At 43.1% G+C, this 19,694-nt stretch overlaps 1 protein-coding gene across 12 annotated transcripts in view; it reads left to right on the top strand.

The window, feature by feature from the left end:
* Positions 1–19,694, top strand: part of LOC126352059 (serine/threonine-protein kinase 3) — a 309,100-nt gene that overhangs the window by 151,500 nt on the left and 137,906 nt on the right. Inside the window, exon 1 of one of the 12 annotated variants that reach the window (XM_050002659.1) lies at positions 2,587–2,881. The exons of 8 other annotated variants lie outside the window; for them this stretch is intronic. In XM_050002659.1, coding sequence (XP_049858616.1) covers positions 2,865–2,881 — 17 coding nt within the window. In that variant the 5' untranslated portion in view covers positions 2,587–2,864. Of the gene's footprint in view, positions 1–2,586; positions 2,882–19,694 lie in introns of those variants that run through there. 3 more of the 12 variants (XM_050002663.1, XM_050002661.1, XM_050002665.1) reach the window with 3 other exon arrangements.

Here is a 19,694-nt window from a genome sequence, read left to right as displayed (position 1 = left end):
GCCAGTTATATACTGGCGCGTATTTAAGGAGGTAATACTTCAGCTGGACAATCAAGAGGCGGGAAATCAGTTTAGACCTAGTTCAAAGAACACTTAGTATCTGCTTGGCGTGGAAAAAGCAGACAGAACAACAGCAGCTGCTACTATCTCCGTATGAAAATGAAAATCATTCCATTGTGCTAGTCCATATTTTTGCTGTACGAAGCTACACACTTCGATGCTTCACCCTCAAATGCGTTTACATTAAGTTATCATCGCACTGTAGCTATTTCTGTAGCCAGCTGCGATTTATGATCGCGCAGAATCGATCTGAAAGAGGGACCTTTCGAGAACTATTTAGCTCATAATTGTTTAATGGAGGGGAAAATTATTAATGTTTGAGCACCGAAATGATTTTTTTGTGTCAATTTTGTGTGCTTTAGCTGAAGTGAACTTTTACTGTGTAAAGAAATACTTGTTAGAAACTACAGATCGGAAGTAACTTACAAGCTGCTTTTCAGTCATATACGTCGGTGTACTGGGAAGTAATGCCTCCAGATTTATGCGAAAACTCTTAAAGCTTTTTAAATAAAATGCTCGTTATTAATATTGTGCTGCTTTATTTTTCATGTCTACGTGTTTCCCACCCTGGCGACGAACACGTTTCTCCCAATGAGAGACCAGTTTGTTGATACCATTGATGTAAAATGTTTGACTTCGTTGACGGAACCACGACTTCTTGCACCGCTTCATCACTATCATAGGGGAATCCTTTAAGGTGTACTTTAAGTTTTGGAAACAGGTGAACAGCGGGCGTGGCCAAGTGGGAATCGCATGACGTCGGATTGTTGCAGCACTCATTTGTGTTAACAGCATTGTTATGGCGAAGGAGAGGGTGTGCCATGTGTGGACGAAAAATTCGAATTAGAAACAGTAATACAGCACGCAGTGTCTCGCGCACCGACACTTTACGTTGCACACCGCCATGTTACACGTTATAATTCGGAACTATGTAGCGGCAGAGGGCTGCAAGGTATTGTAGACATGAAGCATAATTATGTTAATGTTTCCTTTAAAGCTTCAGGAGTTTCCACGTAAAAAATTCGTAGGTACTACTTTTCAGCACGCCCTCGTGTGAGCTGCTCGTTGAACGACACGAAATTATTTTAGAAATTTGATCCTCAGTGTTCAGCAATAGATTTTCGTAGATATAGAGTCCTCTCGGAGAAATAGGAAAAATATGCACTCTCCGAAGTGGCTAACGCACAATTAAGCACCAAGTCATAGCTTGAATTACTTACACACACACACACACACACACACACACACACACACACACACACACACAGGGAATGAAAGGAACTATCAGTTTCCTGTCATCAGAGCAATGCTGCTTGATTTTTGGTTATTTGTGACCCACAAATGCGCTTGAGTGTCTAGTGACTGAATTCCGTGGTCTACAGCGAAGAGATAACACCGCTGCGCGTGGTTATTTGGGCAACACAGTCAGATTGATCAATATTTAACACTTTCAGGCCTTCTACGAAGGATGTCCTTGGGCACGTAATAGCCGAAGTGCGCACCTAGTGAGGATGTATAGCTTCGCAGTGAGAAAGTAGTGAAACTGCGGCAACCGAAAAGCGGAAGTATGCCATCTTATTGGAAGTGTTCATCTGCATGAAGGTATTCAAAGAATAAAAACGGTCCGGACACAGTATACCTCAAGTAGTTTCAAAATCTCTATTACCCTTCACACTATTTGTTAGCACCGACAATAATATACCAACTACAGCATCAGTGAAAGTAACTAATATTGCCTTGATTCCAGTCACACCCGAGAGGCAAACACTGTACAAAAATGTTCGTAGATGTTCCTCACACTACATACCAGACCTCATTAACTGCTACGTACGCAGAACACTGCAGGAATGTTCGCAGTGGCCAATGTTAACATCGTTAGAAATCCAAGGGTCAGAGATTTGTATTTGTCTAGGAAATCCCTTGATTTACGGTAAGTTGAACGTTAGGTGAAGAATATTTGATGTGACATTTGATCGACCAGATCTTGCGTTTTTCTAAATATTCATAAGTGCGATCAACTCCAAGACATCTGACCTTTAGTTGGCAAAGCTGCGCTGGATCGTTACTTTAAGGACGACCCGATGACTTCCGGAAACCTAAGCTCGCATCACATGGCCATGCGATTTTTGCGAATCAGTGACGAATTTGATACTATGTACGACAAGACTTGCAAATTCTTCCTTTTCTGTAATCGACTACGATAATGGTAAACCTTAGTTCGTTAGACCAGCTAAGTGAAGTGACCATAGTACGTGCTCTCAAAGGAAACATTCGTGTGCTCAAAATAAACGAAGGTGAGTGCAATCTCTGTTTCCACCACTCTCTGTGGGGAAGGTTAATAATATAAAATAAGGAACAAAGCCGCGTCTGATAACTTTACCCTGAAGTTATACCATGAATGTATTGTTATAATTGCAGGCATAGAATTACGTGTATTAATGACGGCAGTGCACCACTTATTCTGAAAAGCTTCGCAACGAACCTCTGGAACTTCCTGTTGTGTGCAGTAGTGGCGGCGCAGTTCAGTCACCACGGTCGGATGCTCGATAACGACTGAATGACTAGACCCGTTGGTATGTACTACGGGGTTGAGCGATGATTGGTCGCTGCCGTCACGTGGTCCCACAGCCAAGTTTACAGCTTGACGAAATGGTCATAACACAGTCTGTGTATGTTGTGGCTAGCAGTGGTTCTGCCACATTCCAATCTAGCGCGCTTGAAGTTTAGTTCGTTTGCTCTAGCCTCCGTCTCATTTGGAACTACGTTTACTTTCGTTTCGTGGAATCGAGAAACCGTCGACACACATGTGGCTCCAGTGTCAGTAAGTATGTGTTCTGCACGACACTGTGCAGACGTTTCATGGCTTGAGAGAGTGTTGTTTCCAAAGGAATGGGTTTCTATCTTTGTAGAAACAAGCTAGGGCGAGTGCACGGAACTTGTGAATGAGTGGGCTGGTGTGCAACACTGGTCTCGCGTTTATGAGAAAGGCAATTGTTTCCTTTTCGGCCATCCATATTCAGGTTTTCTGTGGTTTTCGTAATTTGTGCAACGTAAATGTTGATATGGCTACTTCGAAAAGGGCATGGTCAATTTCCTTCCCCATTCCGACGCAATCTGACACTGTGTTCCGTCTTCCTTCGTTACCAGAGTTGACGTACTACTCGTGTCTTAGCGTGAACTGACATAGTCACTCGCTTCAGAATATCGTTAAACTGGTCTAGTCGTGGCATATTTTATGAATATGTCTTTATGAGCAGGACAAATAGGCTAGACTTCATCTATATGAATAAGAGTGAGCGGCCACAAATTGGATGGATTCGTGTGCTGCGCGTTTGTAGTTCAAAGAAAGAAAACTTACCCGTCAAATGAGGCCTGAACTTCATTCGTAGTTCTTCATACGGTCACCGATGTGAGAGTATCCTCTTTAAGTTTGCACTATATTATTCGTCCACCTCCGTTTTCTTCTTGTTTTTGATCATATTGTAGCAGATAAAGTTCTAGGATGGTACAAAGTCACTAACCAGAATTTGATGTGATTTTTAGAAATATTTATCTCAATTTCCTGAGAGAAATAAAGATTTTAAAAATCAAGAAAAAGGTGACGGTGTTCGCCTGGTAAAACTAGGCGAAAAATATGTACCAAGCCCATTACAGTGCTTGTTGACGTCTTAATCCATTTTCAGGCAAAAGTTAATTGTTGATGGTACGCATGTCCCGTGCTGACAATGCTAGACGTAATAAAGGTTTAATACCTTTCACCGCATGCTGAACCGAGGTAAGAAATAAACTTTAAAATCCATATATGTAAACTGATTATTTGAAACTTCAGACGGAAGTGTCGCTGACCGTCGCTTCGTGAAATAGGAAGCATTGCATGGGCAGATGATGCTTTGCTTGTTAAGGTGTTACTGGGATGAGCTGAGTTGTCAGTTAAATCTGATGCTGGAACTGCCTTTGTGAGATTTTTAGCGCTTTCATTTGTAACGATATAATATAATCGCGACGACACAAGCAGCTGTTAAACTAGCGCCATAGAGTTTCGGGTGCTCTATTACGAGCATCAAACGACTTCTTCAGTTATGCCCTTCTGTTATTCTAATGAAGAAGGGTAGCTTTATCAATTACGTCATGGCTTTCAGCTGCCACTGACTTGATCAAACAAAGAGCCTCCCTTGCAATGAAAAGCAAACAGGAGCAGCAATCAGGAAAATTGGGTTTTCCATATTCCTCTCTGACGAGGGGTACTGCACGACCTGGTCGTGTTGTATCTTAGGCTAATGCGATTTTTAGTGATCATAGTATAGCTAACGAAATTAAAGTCGAAAGGTGAAATATTCTGTCCAAAAACTAATTTCGACGTCCAATGCAGTGTTTAAACAGTTATAAATTGCCCAGAGCATCACGTAATTGGATGCTATTACAGATGAGCCCTACGTGTGTACATAAGGTGACACAAAAATGATTACATATCTAAGGCGGTTATTCCTATATTGCAATTGATTGTCAAAGTTCGAGGGTTCCTCCTACAGTATCCTTTATGAAACAATCGTCGTACGAATGTTACGTATTTGTTTTAATCAAAATCCAACACCACTATAGCCTTAAATCAGTGTTTCCAATGTAGTAGACGGAACTAGGCAGTTTAACGCTGTAAACAGATCATCTAAATTCTTTCTATGAGTCGCGCACGCAATTATCGGACGTTCTTTGAAAGTTGCTATTTAAGTTTTCTAGGTTGGTATGTGCACTATTATTAGACGAGTTATTTGAAATTATATACATTCGCAGCAAACGTATAGTGCCGTGCGGTCAGAGGCACCTTGCCACGGTCCGTGCGACTCCCCCCGTCGGAGGTTAGAGTCCTCCCTTGGGCATGGGTGTGTGTGTTGTCCTTAGCGTAAGTTAGATTGAGTAGTGTGTAAGCCTAGGGTCCGAACACCTCAGCAGTTTTGTCCCATAGGAACTTACAATGAATTTCCAGTTTCCAGAGGTATAGAACGACATGGGTTTACTTATTTATAATATATATTGTTAGCGTAAATTTCACAAAGGCGGCGTAGAGCAGTTCAGACGTGAATTTACACTTCCATGAAAAGTGTGTGGAACGGTGTCAACTGCAAATACAGAGATTTGGGTTTTAATACTCAGTCGATGTTAAGATTGTTTGTAGCTTACCCCCCTTCGTTTACCCTGACAGTGAGTGCATTGTGTACGTGGAGAAATACCAACTTGCACCGTAATTTGCAGTCCACGATAAACTCTAGGTCCCCTTATAACTGACTTGGTAGACATTTCAGAGATGGGAGGAAGGCAAGTACACGCCACCTCCAATAGGATCATGCCAAGTAATGCACTGTGGTGTTCAAACCAACCTCCAGGTTGGCAGCTTTATTATCATAATAATAATAATAATAATAATAATAATAATAATAATAATAATAATAACAATTGTTGTTGTTGTTGTTGTTATTATTATTGCCATTGCTAGAATTTGATCAAACGCAGGACCACGTTAAACAGCTGATTTATGACATCAAATTAATTACTTTTGTTTGGCTTCCCAATACTACTTCTCCCTTGCTATGTGTTGTTCTTCTTGCTGTCAGTCTCTCCCCTCTCTTGTTTTCTTCTGGAAATCGTTTCCAAAATTCATGACTGTTATTCCCAACTCTTGTAGAGCTTTATTACTTCTATAACGTATAAAATTTGGGTTTTTTTATTTTCCTCAAAGAAGCGGAAAGTTTTTTTGTCAGCTTCTTGTTATTAAATGGCCATAAAATGTTATCTTCCGCTTTCTCTTTGTCAGTTATATTCTCAGTGTATCACTCAATTCTTTGTTCCTTCTACATTCCCAAATTCCATTTTCATAGAACCGATAATTTTTCGAATTATTTTTCTTCTCAATATTATTGAACTATTCGGCTGTGTTCCTGGCATTCTAATGCATAAGACATTCGGATTTTATCACACATTTTAATGCATCAAGATCTGTTTATTGTACGTGTTCTTAAGTGGAATGCTATTTCCATTTTCCTGTCTCTATTTAAGTTACCTGGTTTGTCCAGAGCATTTAGCGGGATTAGTTCTCCAAAGTATTTAAATTCTGAAACTTTATTTTGACATATTTTAATTTCGTAAATTCGTGTGCACCTTTAACGTTGGGCATGTATACGTTTTTTTTAATGATATTCGTAATCTAGTTTTCTTCTGTTACCTCTTGCAGAATGTTTATCTGTTTTGTTGCATCTTACTGGTTTTCTACTAAGATTGTTAAATTATCAGCGAAAGCCACCTGTCTCACACCTGTGTTAATTTCGAGAGGTTGAGATATTTGAACTACTTCTTACTGTAATTTATGAACGATGCTCCGCAGCTTCCAAATGTTTGAAAATCAGCGTTTTAATAATTATTTTTACGACTCGTTTCACTCTAAAGGACCATTGTCTGGCAGAACATCTTGTACTGTTGCTGTTGCATCTGGTGACTTACCAAAATTTCTGGTTTTCTTCACTTGACTTTTGCGGATAAATGTTGTGATACAGTCATGAAATTATGAAATACGTGATGCTGTAGCCTACTCTACCCTGTCGTCGTCATCGTGCAACACAAACATCTCGGCCGGGTTGGGGATTTTCTCTGCCCGGGGACTCGGTGTTTGTGTTGGTATCATCATTCATGAGCGTGGCGAGATTGAACTGTATGAAGATTGGGACTTTGTACGGGCGCTGATAACAGCGCAGTTGAGCGCCCCACAAACCAAACATAAACACAAACATGACTCGATACTGTAAAGGGTGTATCATAAATGTTACGAGAAACTTCGACGGGTTGTAGAGGGTGTCTTGAACAAATAGAGGATACGAAACCTTGTCCGGAAAAGTTATCCAAAGATGCTAGAGAGCGTCGAAGTTAGAGGCACTCGTCCAATCTTGCGGCATGAAACGTGACTTTGCACGCTGACGAACCGTAGTAGGAACGTCTCGCAGTGCTGTTTGTTGTTCATAGATCGCGACTAGTTGCCAAGATTGCTGGTGGAGAAGATGGAGATAGGTGCTGCGTAGACATGCCTCGTCTATCATGGATGTCATAGTCTGTTACGTCAGTGGACGACGATTTTGGACTGCAGTTTATTTTTCTCCTGGAAGCCTTTAAAATCTATAGTGTTATCTGTATATAGCAGAAAAATAAACTTCAGATGGAAACCCGTTTCCGAAACCATCAACGACGAAAACAACAGAATCAAATTCATAGGTGACGAGGCCTGTCTACTTAGCAGCTACCTCCATCTTCTCCACGGGAGATCGTGGCTGTCATTCTCAATCACTGAACAATAAAAAACATCGCGAGATCTTCCACGTGCGGTCCGTCAGCGTACAAGTCACGTTTGGTGCCGAAAGGGTGGTCTAGCTGCAGGCGCCGAAGCCTATAATTGCGTCGCTCTGTGGCATCGTCAGACGACGTTTCCGTACTTGTGTTCCTAACATCGATTTGTTCCTAAGACATCCTGAGCAACCAGTCGAAGTTGTCGCAACATTCCTGGGACACCCTGTATACACATCTGTTTTGTGTGCGGAGGCAGGAACACCCCTAGGTGTCTTGCAGCCAACAATTCCATTGGATTTGATTATTCGGGTAAACAAGCAAAAAAATTCTTGTTTCATAGAGAACTACGCTTAATTATAGGCTTAGTCTCCTTTGAGGGATAAACACTTTGCCCAGCGGGCCTCCAGCTTGATGACTGCGACTCTCTCTCTCTCTCTCTCTCTCTCTCTCTCTCTCTCTCTCTCTTCCCAACAAGCCAAAGTTTCGAGTTTGGAAACAGGAAAAAGTCACTTGGAGCACGTGTGGTGAGCTGGATGGATGAGGAACTGCTTCAGTGCCCAGTTCATGCACTTTCGCAACTGTTCCCTGCGATATATGGGATGGTGCATTATCCTGTAAAAAAGCATTTTTTGGCCTGCTAATATTGGTCTTTTTGTAACCAGTGCAAGTATCATACGATCCAACGATGAAGTGTAATAGGGTCCACGGTACTCTTTTTTTTCAAGTACTTGTAACATACAAGCAGCTGGAATTTGAAGGAAATGAGACGGAATGGGGGGAACAAATTGCTCACACAGCTCGGAGACTATTACGGAGTTCTATTTCATTTTTCTGATAGAACCCTATAATAACCCAAGAGGAATCTTGCTGATACAGTAGAGCACCTGAAACTCTATGGCGCTGGAACTACAGCAGCTTCATGTCGCCCTTGTGATATATTGTTACAACTGAAAGCGGTAACAATTTGTCACTCTGCGCTTCCAGCTTGATGTAACACACATCCCAGTTCATCGCTGTAGCACCTTAAGAAAGAAAACCATTAACTGCTCTCCATGCAAGGCTTCCTATTTCACGAAGCGTCGTTTCGCAGCACCTCACTTTTTCCTGTAGTTTCAATGATTAGATTACATATTTTTTGAGTGAATTAGTCCATGAATTGTAAAGTTAATATCTTCTCGCGACTGAGCATACAGCGAATGATACTGACACCTTTATTAGACCTACGTGTACGATTATTCCTTGGGAATGCCAAAAGACAGTGACCACCATCTTACCAGCTGACAAAATTGTATTTTCCTTCTTTGCTACACTTTCACCAGCCTTTGTCAATTGTTTTGACTGTTGTTTTGACTCTGGTCAGCAGGTTTCATCAGTCACAAATCAACGCAGAAAATCTTGCGGATTGCTATGAAACATCGCCAGACATGTGTTGAAATGTGCCGGATGCGCTTTTGGTCGACTGTGAGCAATCGCGGCACCTACATCGCACGCAGCTTCTTCATAGCCAAGTTTCCGTGCAGGATGTTAGACACTCGCTCGGCTGAGATGCCTGCAGTCTCAGCAGTATGACGGAATTTTATTCGGCTGTCTTGCATTATTGCATTACCGAATCATCGGTTTTGTCAAGGGCTTCCTTCGTGGTGATCTCAATTGGACGATCGGATTGCGCTTGGTCTTAGGTGCTTATTCCGCCACTTTTAAACTCACTGATGCAAAATTAAATGACCTTCAGTCATGGTGCAGACTCCGGCTGAAGTTTAATCCAGTTCTGTTTTGATTTGTGAAGCAGTACAATTTCACAAATAAAAATGTTTCACAACAGCACGAAACTCAGTTTCTTCATGTTTTGTCGCAGTCGATACACTGATCAATTCAGACGGCTGTCAACAAAGAACTGTGCGAACATTGTTGAAATTCTTAATACGACCCTTGGATTATGATGCTTGGCAGCCATCAAGACGCAACAAAAACGTTCCAGTATTTTGTGGAGTTTTACAAGACTTAACAAACTACCTTCCTACGTTAAACTTACACTACTGGTTATTAAAATTGCTACACCAAGAAGAAATGCAGATAATAATCGGGTATTCATTGGACAAGTATATTACACTGGAACTGACATGTGATTACATTTGCATGCAATTTGGTGCTTAGATCCTGAGAAACCAGTAACTAGAACAACCACCACCTGTGGCCGTAATAACGGCCTTTATACGCCTGGGCATTGACTCAGAGCTTGGATGGCGTGACAGGTATAGCTGCCCATGCAGCTTCAACACGATACCACAGTTCATCAAGAGTAGTAACTGGCGTATTGTGACGAACCAGTTGCTCAGCCACCATTGACCAGACGTTTTCAATTGGTGAGAGATCTGGAGAATGTGCTGGCCAGGACAGCAGCCCAACATTTTCTGTATCCAGAAAGGCCCGTAAACGACCTGCAACATGCGGTCGTCCACTATCCTGCTGAAATGTAGGGATTCGCAGGATTCCAATGAAGGGTAGAGCCACGGGTCGTAACACATCTGAAATGTGGCGTCCACTGGTCAAAGTGCCGTCAATGCGAACAAGAGGTGACCGAGACGTGCAACCAATGGCACCCCATACTATCACACCGGGTGATACGCCAGTATGGCGATGACGAATACACGCTTCCAATGTGTGTTCACCGCGATGTCGCCAAACACGGATTCGACCATCATGATGCTGTAAATAGAACCTGGATTCATCCGAAAAATGAAGTTTTGCCATTCGTGCACCCAGATCGTCGTTGCGTACACCATCGCAGGTCTGTGATGCAGCGTCAAGGATAACCGCAGCCATAGCCTCCGAGCTGATAGTCCATGCTGCTGCAAACGTCGTCTAACTGTTCGTGCAGATAGTTGTCGTCTTGCAAACGTCCCCATCTGTTGACTCAGGGATCGAGACGTGGCTGCACGATCCGTTACAGCCATGCGGATAAGATGCATGTTATCTCGACTGCTAGTGATACGAGGCCGTTGGGATCCAGCATGGCGTTCCGTATTACCCTCCTGAACCCACCGATTCCATATTCTGCTAACAGTCATTGGATCTCGACCAACGCGAGCAGCAATGTCGCGATACGATAAACCGCAATCGCGATAGGCTACAATCCGACCTTTATCAAAGTCGGAAACGCGATGATACTGATTTCTCCTCCTTACACGAGGCATCACAACAACGTTTACACGAGGCATCACAAGAACGTTTCATCAGGCAACGTCGATCAACTGCTGTTTGTGTATGAGAAATCGGTTGCAAACTTTCCTCGTGTCAGCACGTTGTAGGTGTCGCCACCGGCGCCAACCTTGTGTGAATGCTCTGAAAAGCTAATCATTTGCATATCACAGCATCTTCTTCCTGTCGCTTAAATTTCGCTTCTGTAGCACGTCATCTTCGTGGTGTAGCAGTTGTAGTGGCCAGTAGTGTATAAATGTTGAGGGTTATCTGCCAATCCGTGCACCAAACGTCCGTCCTATGCAGGTCTTCCTACATATTGGTACTTCCAGTTTTCTGTGCACAACAGCGTGGCGCTGTCCCACATATCTTTTTTAGTTTGGACGGATGGTTTGGAAACACGTCGTGGCGATAGACGGAAGACGGGGGCGCGAAGGCGAGCGTATCTGGCATGGTGTGATGTAAAGGGAGCAGCCGAACCCCGACCCGGGCGCGCATTGTTTTCTGGCAGTCACCGCCACTGGCGCGGCGCGCGGCGCGGCGACCTGATTTCTGACGCCCGCGCCAGGTCGATAAGCAATTTGGCGGCCAGCTGATGCCGCGGCCGGCGCTCGCAGCACGCCCTCTCGCAATTAACGGCGTCTCGGCTCTGTTCGGCTCGTTACTGCAGGCGCCAGTGTGGGCCGCGTAGGCTGCCACTTGATGCGTATCGGCCTCTGGGGTTCGCCCCGACATCGCGCGCGCCACCATATCCATTACTGGTTCTGGTGAAATGGATCACGTCAGACACGTACTTATGTACGGTGGCAATGTTGCTATGCCCGTTGTTTAGCTCGCGGCTCGTCCAACCTTTTGGCTTGCCTGAGAAGAATGTTTTTAGGCCGCACATGACTTAACGCAAAAAGGGAAAAAAACGGAATAGCAATGAACCAGTGAATAGCATAATGTGGCCGGAGTATCGTACTGAAAATGTTCACTTTATCTTAACTTTACATAAACGGAATTTTACGCGTTTTTCGTAATCGACCGTGTGATAGTTGCTCATTTCCTGGGCCGCATGCGAGCCGCCATTTCCTGGGCCGCATGCGAGCCGCGAGTTGGACACCCATAGTTTAGGAGCTTTTGCCGGTGTTCACAGCCGATGTTCGATCCATTGTTTTGGAAGGACAGTTCTTTCTAACAGTGTCATAATTCGATGTACCCCAAGCACGCTAGGCATTGATATCTGACGTAGGAGAACATGTAGAAACAATTCTATTACTGAAAATAAATGCTTTTGATCAGAATCGCTTAATACCCTTAAACGCTTTTCCCCCCTCAGAATCTTAAGCTGTTTTAATTTTGTCCATTGTTAATGTGCTTCACTTTCGTAAAGTAAAACCAACAAACCTTATTCACTCACTGCATTTTTAATTCCAAAAGTTCGATGCATTTCGAGCCTCTATGGCTGACCTTCAGATGCTTGGGTATTAGTTTACATTAACGTCTGAAAACATGTTGGCACTGGTCGTATTACGTATACAGAGCATTTTACGATGTGCCACGCTGTGTTATAATGTAGTTACAGCTTTTTCAGAAGTAAAACAATAAAGTAACGTTATTTTTTCCAGCGGCGGTTGTAAGTTTTCATACATAGAATATGTAAATATGTTTACGTATGCTATACATGGAAGGTCTATAACCACTGCTGGAATCAGCGGCTAATTTGCCTTTCTTGTTTTACTTCTCTAAAAATTGTAGCTACATTATAACACAGTATGTCGCACCGTAAAACGCTTATGTATACGTAACAGGACCAGTGGTAACATGTTTTCAAACATTAATGTAAAGTAATGCCTAAGCATCTGAAGATCAGCCATTGGGACTCGAAATGCATAGAGTTTTCGGAATGAGGCTTTTTAACTGTTTCACTTTAAATGCTAACATTTCACGTTAAGCTTCACCTTTACCATCTTGAATAACAACGAAATGCTGTAACCATTGACATTTACATGACACCCTCCACTGAACGTTTCGGAGAATTTATCTACCTCGACCATCAGCAGGATTTATCAATTAATAAGGCAAGGATGTATTCTGTGTACGAAATTGAACTAACATGTGTGTGTCTCACTGTCGCAGGTCCACTTTCCTTGAACACTATTCGCGTACCAGCAGATGTAATCCATTGAATATTATGCCGTGTGTTTTTAAACTACCAAAATCTGGATGGAAAATTACCAAATGAGTTTCAGTGTGTGGGTGCCAGTCATTTCGGAGAGGGCTATGTCTTTAGTTCTGCCATAATCCAGACATAACCTGTCACCTTCATCCCCAACCTATATCGCGTTAGCCCACGCTCTTCTCTCAAATGGCAATCGGCGAAAACGCGAACAGAAAAAAATGCATTTGTCTCAAGTTTTGAGAGCGATATTGTCTAATTGAAGCAAGTAGGCATAAATCTGCCCTGTCTACGAACGCTAAGAAGCAAACGTGACTTTGAATCCTCATGTTGCAGTGTAGGGAAACGTAGAAGGAATTTACGGGCACGATGATAGATTTTGATTGGCCTGTTATTCAAAGATGCTACAAGAGGACGTTTGGAAGAAAGACTGTATTTCTACGACACACTACGCGAAAAGATTAGTGTGTCAGTATTCATGACACATTGTAAATTGATTCTGTTACTCGGTGTTCATAATTCGCGGAAGGACTAGAAGAACAGAGGTATTGCAGCTCGTCGAGAGGTTGTAATTGTCTGAGATTGCAGTGGACTTATTAGAGAGCAAACAGTAGTGTCTTAAAGAGTATAAGACAACATAATTAAAATAAAGATAACGGAATGTAGTCGATTTAAATCGGACGATTCTAAGGGAATTCGTTGTGGAAATGACACACTTTAAATAGCAAATGAGTTTTGCTGTTTGCGCCACAAAAAGCTGACAAATGCTGAAGAGGAGAGGATATGAAATGCGGCCTGGAAATATCAAAAAGCTTTTCTGAAAGAGGAATTTAACATCAAATACAATTTTTTTCTCGCCAATTCTTCTGTTTCCTGTCGTTTCTTAGTTGCGTGAGAATTCATGGATGTATGTTCTATGTAACTAATTAAAGGCAGTTTGTTTATTGCCATACACGTTTCGCTTCTTTTATTTGTGAAGCATCTTCAGTGGCTTGTAATTCTTATTTCTTTTTTATACATAATAATTTATTATGTGGTGGTTACAATATGTTACATATCGTATGGATTTTTAAAGATTAGGATAGCTTTTGTAACACACTTTTCGTGATGTGAAACTATCGTTCGGAGTTACTTAGGATTTCCAGCATTGTTAGCTCGTGTGTGTGATACTGGAGAAGTGTTCCCCATGCTACATTTGGCCGATTACCTTTCATTCGCCCACAATTGACTCAACTCGTCACATACTTCACTTAAACTTTTCATTTTGTGTTCAACGTATGTGTTTTTTCGGTGTGTAGCGTTCGAATTGTCGTTGGGTGTTTATCTCTCGTCTTTTGTTTGTGTTGCGTGTGTGGTTCGATATTTTTTTCATTGTGTGTGTGTGTGTGTGTGTTTTTTTTTAAACAATATACAGAAAAATGTTCAATTCATCATGGAAAAGAGAAACACAAAAGCAAATTCCCTTCTTAGATTTAACAGTAGAATAACAAGAAACAACAATAAAGACACATTTTACATCTTCAGAAAGCCAATAGCTGCAGACACAATTATACATACTTCATCCAGCCACTCGCAAAATCAAAAATTAACAGCCCTACGATACATGTTACACTGAGTAAATAACATCCCACTCAGCAAAGGAAACTATGAAAAACAATGAAAGACAATAAAACTCATAGCCACAAACAATGGTTACAACACCCATACCGTACAGAAACTCGATCAGAAAATTAAAACAACTAAAGAAAAATGAAAACAAGTAGAGAACACAAACAAGGGACTCCATGGACAGTGCAGCACACACGGAAACACTAAACAAAAACACTCATGACTGACTTCCAGAAAAAAAAACGGTATACTTAAATATACAAACACAAAGCAACAGACAATATAGTAAATTATTAAAGAAACAGGTATTACACATGCATACAGAACAAGAAACACACTGCGGCCATATGTACAAACAACATATAAATACTAAGGAGCATGTATATACCAGTTAATGCCAAGAATGTAAATCAGTGGGAACGCCAAAATTAAAGAACATACAAGAAGTTTGAAATCTGAAAATACGCATTGTTCCTTCGCCAAACTCCTGATAAAACAAGAGCACGAAACATCCAATATTGAACATGACATGACAGTTAGGAGTGACCAATCACAACAAAAGCTGCTGACATTGCAAGAAAAATTGCACATACAAAGAGCCGTTGGAATCTCTCTCTCTCTCTCTCTCTCTCTCTCTCTCTCTCTCTCTCTCTCTCTCTCTCTCACACACACACACACACACACACACACACACACACACACACACACAAACAAATTTTAAAAAAATCAAACCACACTCACAACCACAAACAAAAGACGAGCGAAACACATGTGACAGTTGGCAACACCGAAGACACGCACATGTTGAACACAAAGTGCAAGTGAGGTATGCGATTTGTTGAATCAAATGTGGGTAAAAGAACGCCGGGCAAAGAACATGGAGACTAATGAACACTTAGCTGAGACAAACACATGGGCTGCACTGGAAATCGTGACTCCGAACGATAGTTTCACATCACGAAATTTTTGCTACAAAAGTTGATTCTAAACTAAACAAAATAGTGACACATTGTAACTACCCCATAATACATTTATTATATGGATAAGAAGAAACATGTGTTACAGGCCAGTGAAGATGCTTCCCAAATAAAAGAAGCGAAACGCGTATGACAATAAACAAGCTGCCTTCAATTAGTTGCATAAATGGAACATACCTACACGAATAATTTTTTCTATTAAGAAGCCGTTTGCGAAGATGTTCCTGTGGATTCTAACCTTTCACGAAAGTGAAATGTGGGCGAGTCACGCTTCAGATAAGTGAATATACGCGTTTGACTTGTGGTGCTGCGGAAGATTACTGAAATCGAATTGTTAATGAAGCACTGAATTGAACTGGCAGGGAAAAAAAATTGTGGCGCAACTAGACTGCACGAAGTGTTCGGTTGGTAGGACAGATTCGGAGACATCAAGGAGTCGTCAGTTTGGGAATACAGGGAACTACGGGTGGGGACGGGTAAAAATTGTAGAGAACGACGAAGCCTCGAATGTAATAAGGAAGTTGAGGAGACTGTAGATAGTAGTAGTTACACAGAGATGGAGGGGCTTGCACAGGATAGACGAGAGTAAATAGCTGCTTCAGACCAGTCGTCGGACTGAGGATAACAAAGGGGCTTCCTTTTCTGCGGCCCGTTATTGAAGAATTACCCATTAAAGTAAGAAGTACCTGCTAAGAAGTGCCTGCAACACGCAGTAAAAGGTGGCTTGGGTCGACGTGCGAAAGATCTGTATCAAATTCCGATCTGGTTGCCTTTGAAATGCACTCAAATTCGTACACTCATCTAATAGTGAGCTAAATGAAACGGTAGCAGTTGGCCGATGTCCATTGTCACCCATGTGCTTGGCTGCCCTGAGTGCATCGTGTAACGAAACACTTTACGCCACCGACGAGACGAGGGGACTTAATGCTCAAGCGTTTGTGTGGCCGCTTGCGGGGCGGCTCTTTTGATGTTGTTGCGGGGTCGGGGCCGCTCGTTCGCTCGCGCGCGCCCGGCCGGCACACGATGACTGCCGTGGGTTTGCACTAAGCGTTCTACAGGGGGCGGCATTACCAAGTCACGCCGCAGCGGCAGTCTGCATAGAAATGAGCGAAGGCGCGCACGCCGACAGCGTCGCCCGGCGCCGAGGGATACTGTGGGTTGCAGGCACCGAATCTGATGTGCAACTTTCCGCCGGCGGCGCCGTCGTCATTAAGACCGGAAGCAACCATCTGTACTCCACTCTGCTCTGCTATACCCGGGGAGATGCTGTCGTATACGGCTCCAGAATGAGCAGTTCTTTGCGAGTGGTATGTCGTAGCAACTACCGTGCTCGTATCTGTTGAATAATGCACCTGATTGATATGCCAAATATTTCAAGATATGGAAGCATAATTTCCTGCAAGAGGAAATTCGCAACTGGGCAAAACAGTGTCTTTTACTTATCTACTACGATAATGATGCATATGTTGTGTTTTTCTCTCTCCGGTTAACGATGTAGTATTTAATAGCTTGTGAAGTAGTACAGTGGCATAATGAGTATCAAACCATCGCAGTCCAGTTCCATTCATCAAAAAAGTAGAGGAAATATGCTGAATGCAGTTAAAACAGTGCCGTTAGACCTCTGTTGCCGTGCTAACAGAGACGTTCATGGTTAGCACATTTTTGGCTGTAAACGCGAAAAAGTCCACTTGCGTCATAACTTTTAACTGCTTTTTTCAAGAAGTCTCATGCTGCTGATGCACAGAGTTCACGCCCTCCTCCTCCTCCGCCTCCCCAAATGTTGTATGTATGTACGTAAGTAAATAGGTTCAACCTTTTGGCTCTGTGCGGAAGAATGTTTTCTGCACTCAACGTGATTGCCAATTACATTATTGTTCGAGGGGCGTCGAGTCAGTAATGCAACGTGTTTTATTTCTCGTCCCGTTTCGGTTGAAAAAGCGGAATTTGTTGTGGGGCATCGTGGAATATCTCCGTTACAACCCGTATAGTTTCGTGGAGTTCCGATAGGTGGCGGCGCTGTAGTAGCGTTCAAAATGGTGTCTGTGACAAGGTTTGCGATCCAAGCAGAGAACTGCCATTGATTTTTCTCTTGGCGGAAAACGAGAGAATCGCAGATACTAAGAGGCGCTTGCAGAATGTCTACGGAGCTCTGGCAGTGAACAAAGACACGGTGAATTGTTGGGCGAGGCCTCTCTCATCATAGCAACAAGGTCGCGCAAACGTGTCTAATCTCCCGCGAGCCGGCCGGCCTCATGCAACTATAGCTCCTGCATTGTTCGGACGTGCGGACGTTCTTATTCGTGTTCGTCGCCACAGAAATGCCAACGAATTTCTCCTACTCCATGACAACGCCTCACAGAAGTCTGCGCATCTGAGAGGACATCCACCCTATAGCTCGGGTCTCGCACCTTCCGACCTCCATCTGTTTGACCCAACGAAAGATGCACTCCGCGGGAAGCAGTGCGGTGACGATGGGCAGGTTACTGATGCAGCAGGCAAGGCCTCTGGCGTCAACCAGTAGAGAGCATTCAGACTCTCCCAGTAAGGTGGCGTAAGGCCGTCGCGTTGAATGGAGGTTATATTGCAAAATAGGGTTTATTAGCCAGAAGAGTGGTGAATAATGTGGTTTATTGGAATCCTTAATTAAATCAACTTGCTTGGAAAAGTAATGTTGCATCACTTATTGAACGACCCTCGTACAGTGTTTAGTGTTCTAAGCCGACTCTATATAGTGTTGCGAACGAGTCTTCTTTATGTGCTCTGTACACGAATTCAAACTGTCTATTTCCATGCGAAGACTTCGGTCAGCTGGATAAGTCACGGTAATGTTGTCCCCGAAATGTAGTCATCCCCCGTCCCCCCACGTCGTGTGGACAAAGAATAACATACAAGGGGCATTCAAAAAGATAAGACTCGGAGGCATAATTACAGAACGTGCGGAACTGGTCAACATCGCATCCCCGGGAATTTTATGAGACAGCCATTGACCGCTTTGTGTCACAGTGGGACAAGTGTCTCAACAGCCAGGATCAGTATAGGTACTGTTCTTCCAGACATGTCTGGAATCGTTGCCTCAGCTCACACGGCCATTCACACAAATTTCATGTCCGACCCAAACTGCCAAGTGCTGCCCACCATTGAACGAGTGGCGCCGTTAATTTTCCCCGTTGCTCTCAGCCTCGCTGTAATCCCACCAGGTATGGTATGCATTCTCATTAGCCGGCCATGGCGGCCGAGCGGTTCTAGGCGCTACAAGCTGGAACCGCGCGACCGCTACGCTCTGGGAGCTACGAGCTGTTTCTAGTCTGACATACGCCCTTATGCCATAAAGAGCCACTTTTATACTACTACCCAACAATGGATAACCGGCGGGAAAATGCCTGTGGGTGTTTAATCTCTTTTTCGAAGATAAGTATCGATATCTAAAGGTAAAGTTCAGTATCAATATTTTTCGTTCAATACCATGTCAGGAGAGTACACTACCTGATCAAAAGTATCCAGTCACCCCTATATAACGCAGAACTGACCACTGGATGCCAGTATTGCGCTGTCAATAGAGAAGCAGTAACAGCAAAATTGGTCAGTCACAACAGCTCAGTGGGTTCGAACGTGCATCATTCGTTGGATGTCACCTGAGTAACAAATCCATCAGGGGCATTTCAACCCTTCCAGAGATACCCTACCCTAGTATTCGTGAGGTCCTTGTCAAGTGCCTCATAATCAACACATTTGCGTAATCATTGCAAAGTGTCGCTTGCGGTGGTGTAAAGAGCGATACAATTGGAGAGAAACGAGTGGTTTGGAGTGATGAATAATGCCCTGTGGCAATGGAAGAATACGGGTTCGCAAATCAATGGAGAACGGTACCTGCCATCATATCTAATGCCAGTAGTGAAGCACAGATGGAGATTGTGTGACGCTGTAGTGGCATTTTTTCGTTGTCAGTCTGTGGTCTTCCTCTTAGATTGCCACAGGGCGTTATTCATCACTCCAAACCACTCGTTTCGTGTCATCTGCTGTCCAATGGTATCGCTCTTCCTCTCATAGTGCAGGCTGTAATTATCCTACAGCAGCGATAGTTGGTAGATATGCTAATGAGTTAATACGGAATCAGTTTTCGCAGGGAAAAAATAGTTCGAATTTTGGCCACCAGGTGCAAATCTGCGCTGTACAGCAGCTCGTTGACGTCTCCATTGCTCGTGCTGAACATACTGCGTAAGTGGCAGTTAATAATAAAATCAATATCATGCCTTTATCGCTACTGTTTGACCTTTCCTGTCTACATCCCATTAGTAACGCAGTATATATGGAAACATTCCTAGACTTGTTTCTTGTATTCACAGCGCAACATTTGAAACTGGTGGCCA

The sequence above is a fragment of the Schistocerca gregaria genome, chromosome 1, assembly GCF_023897955.1.
Source record: "Schistocerca gregaria isolate iqSchGreg1 chromosome 1, iqSchGreg1.2, whole genome shotgun sequence".
NCBI classification, from domain to species: Eukaryota; Metazoa; Arthropoda; class Insecta; order Orthoptera; family Acrididae; genus Schistocerca; species Schistocerca gregaria.
Note: the sequence above shows the minus strand (reverse complement) of the source record. Positions and strands in the feature narration are given on the sequence as shown.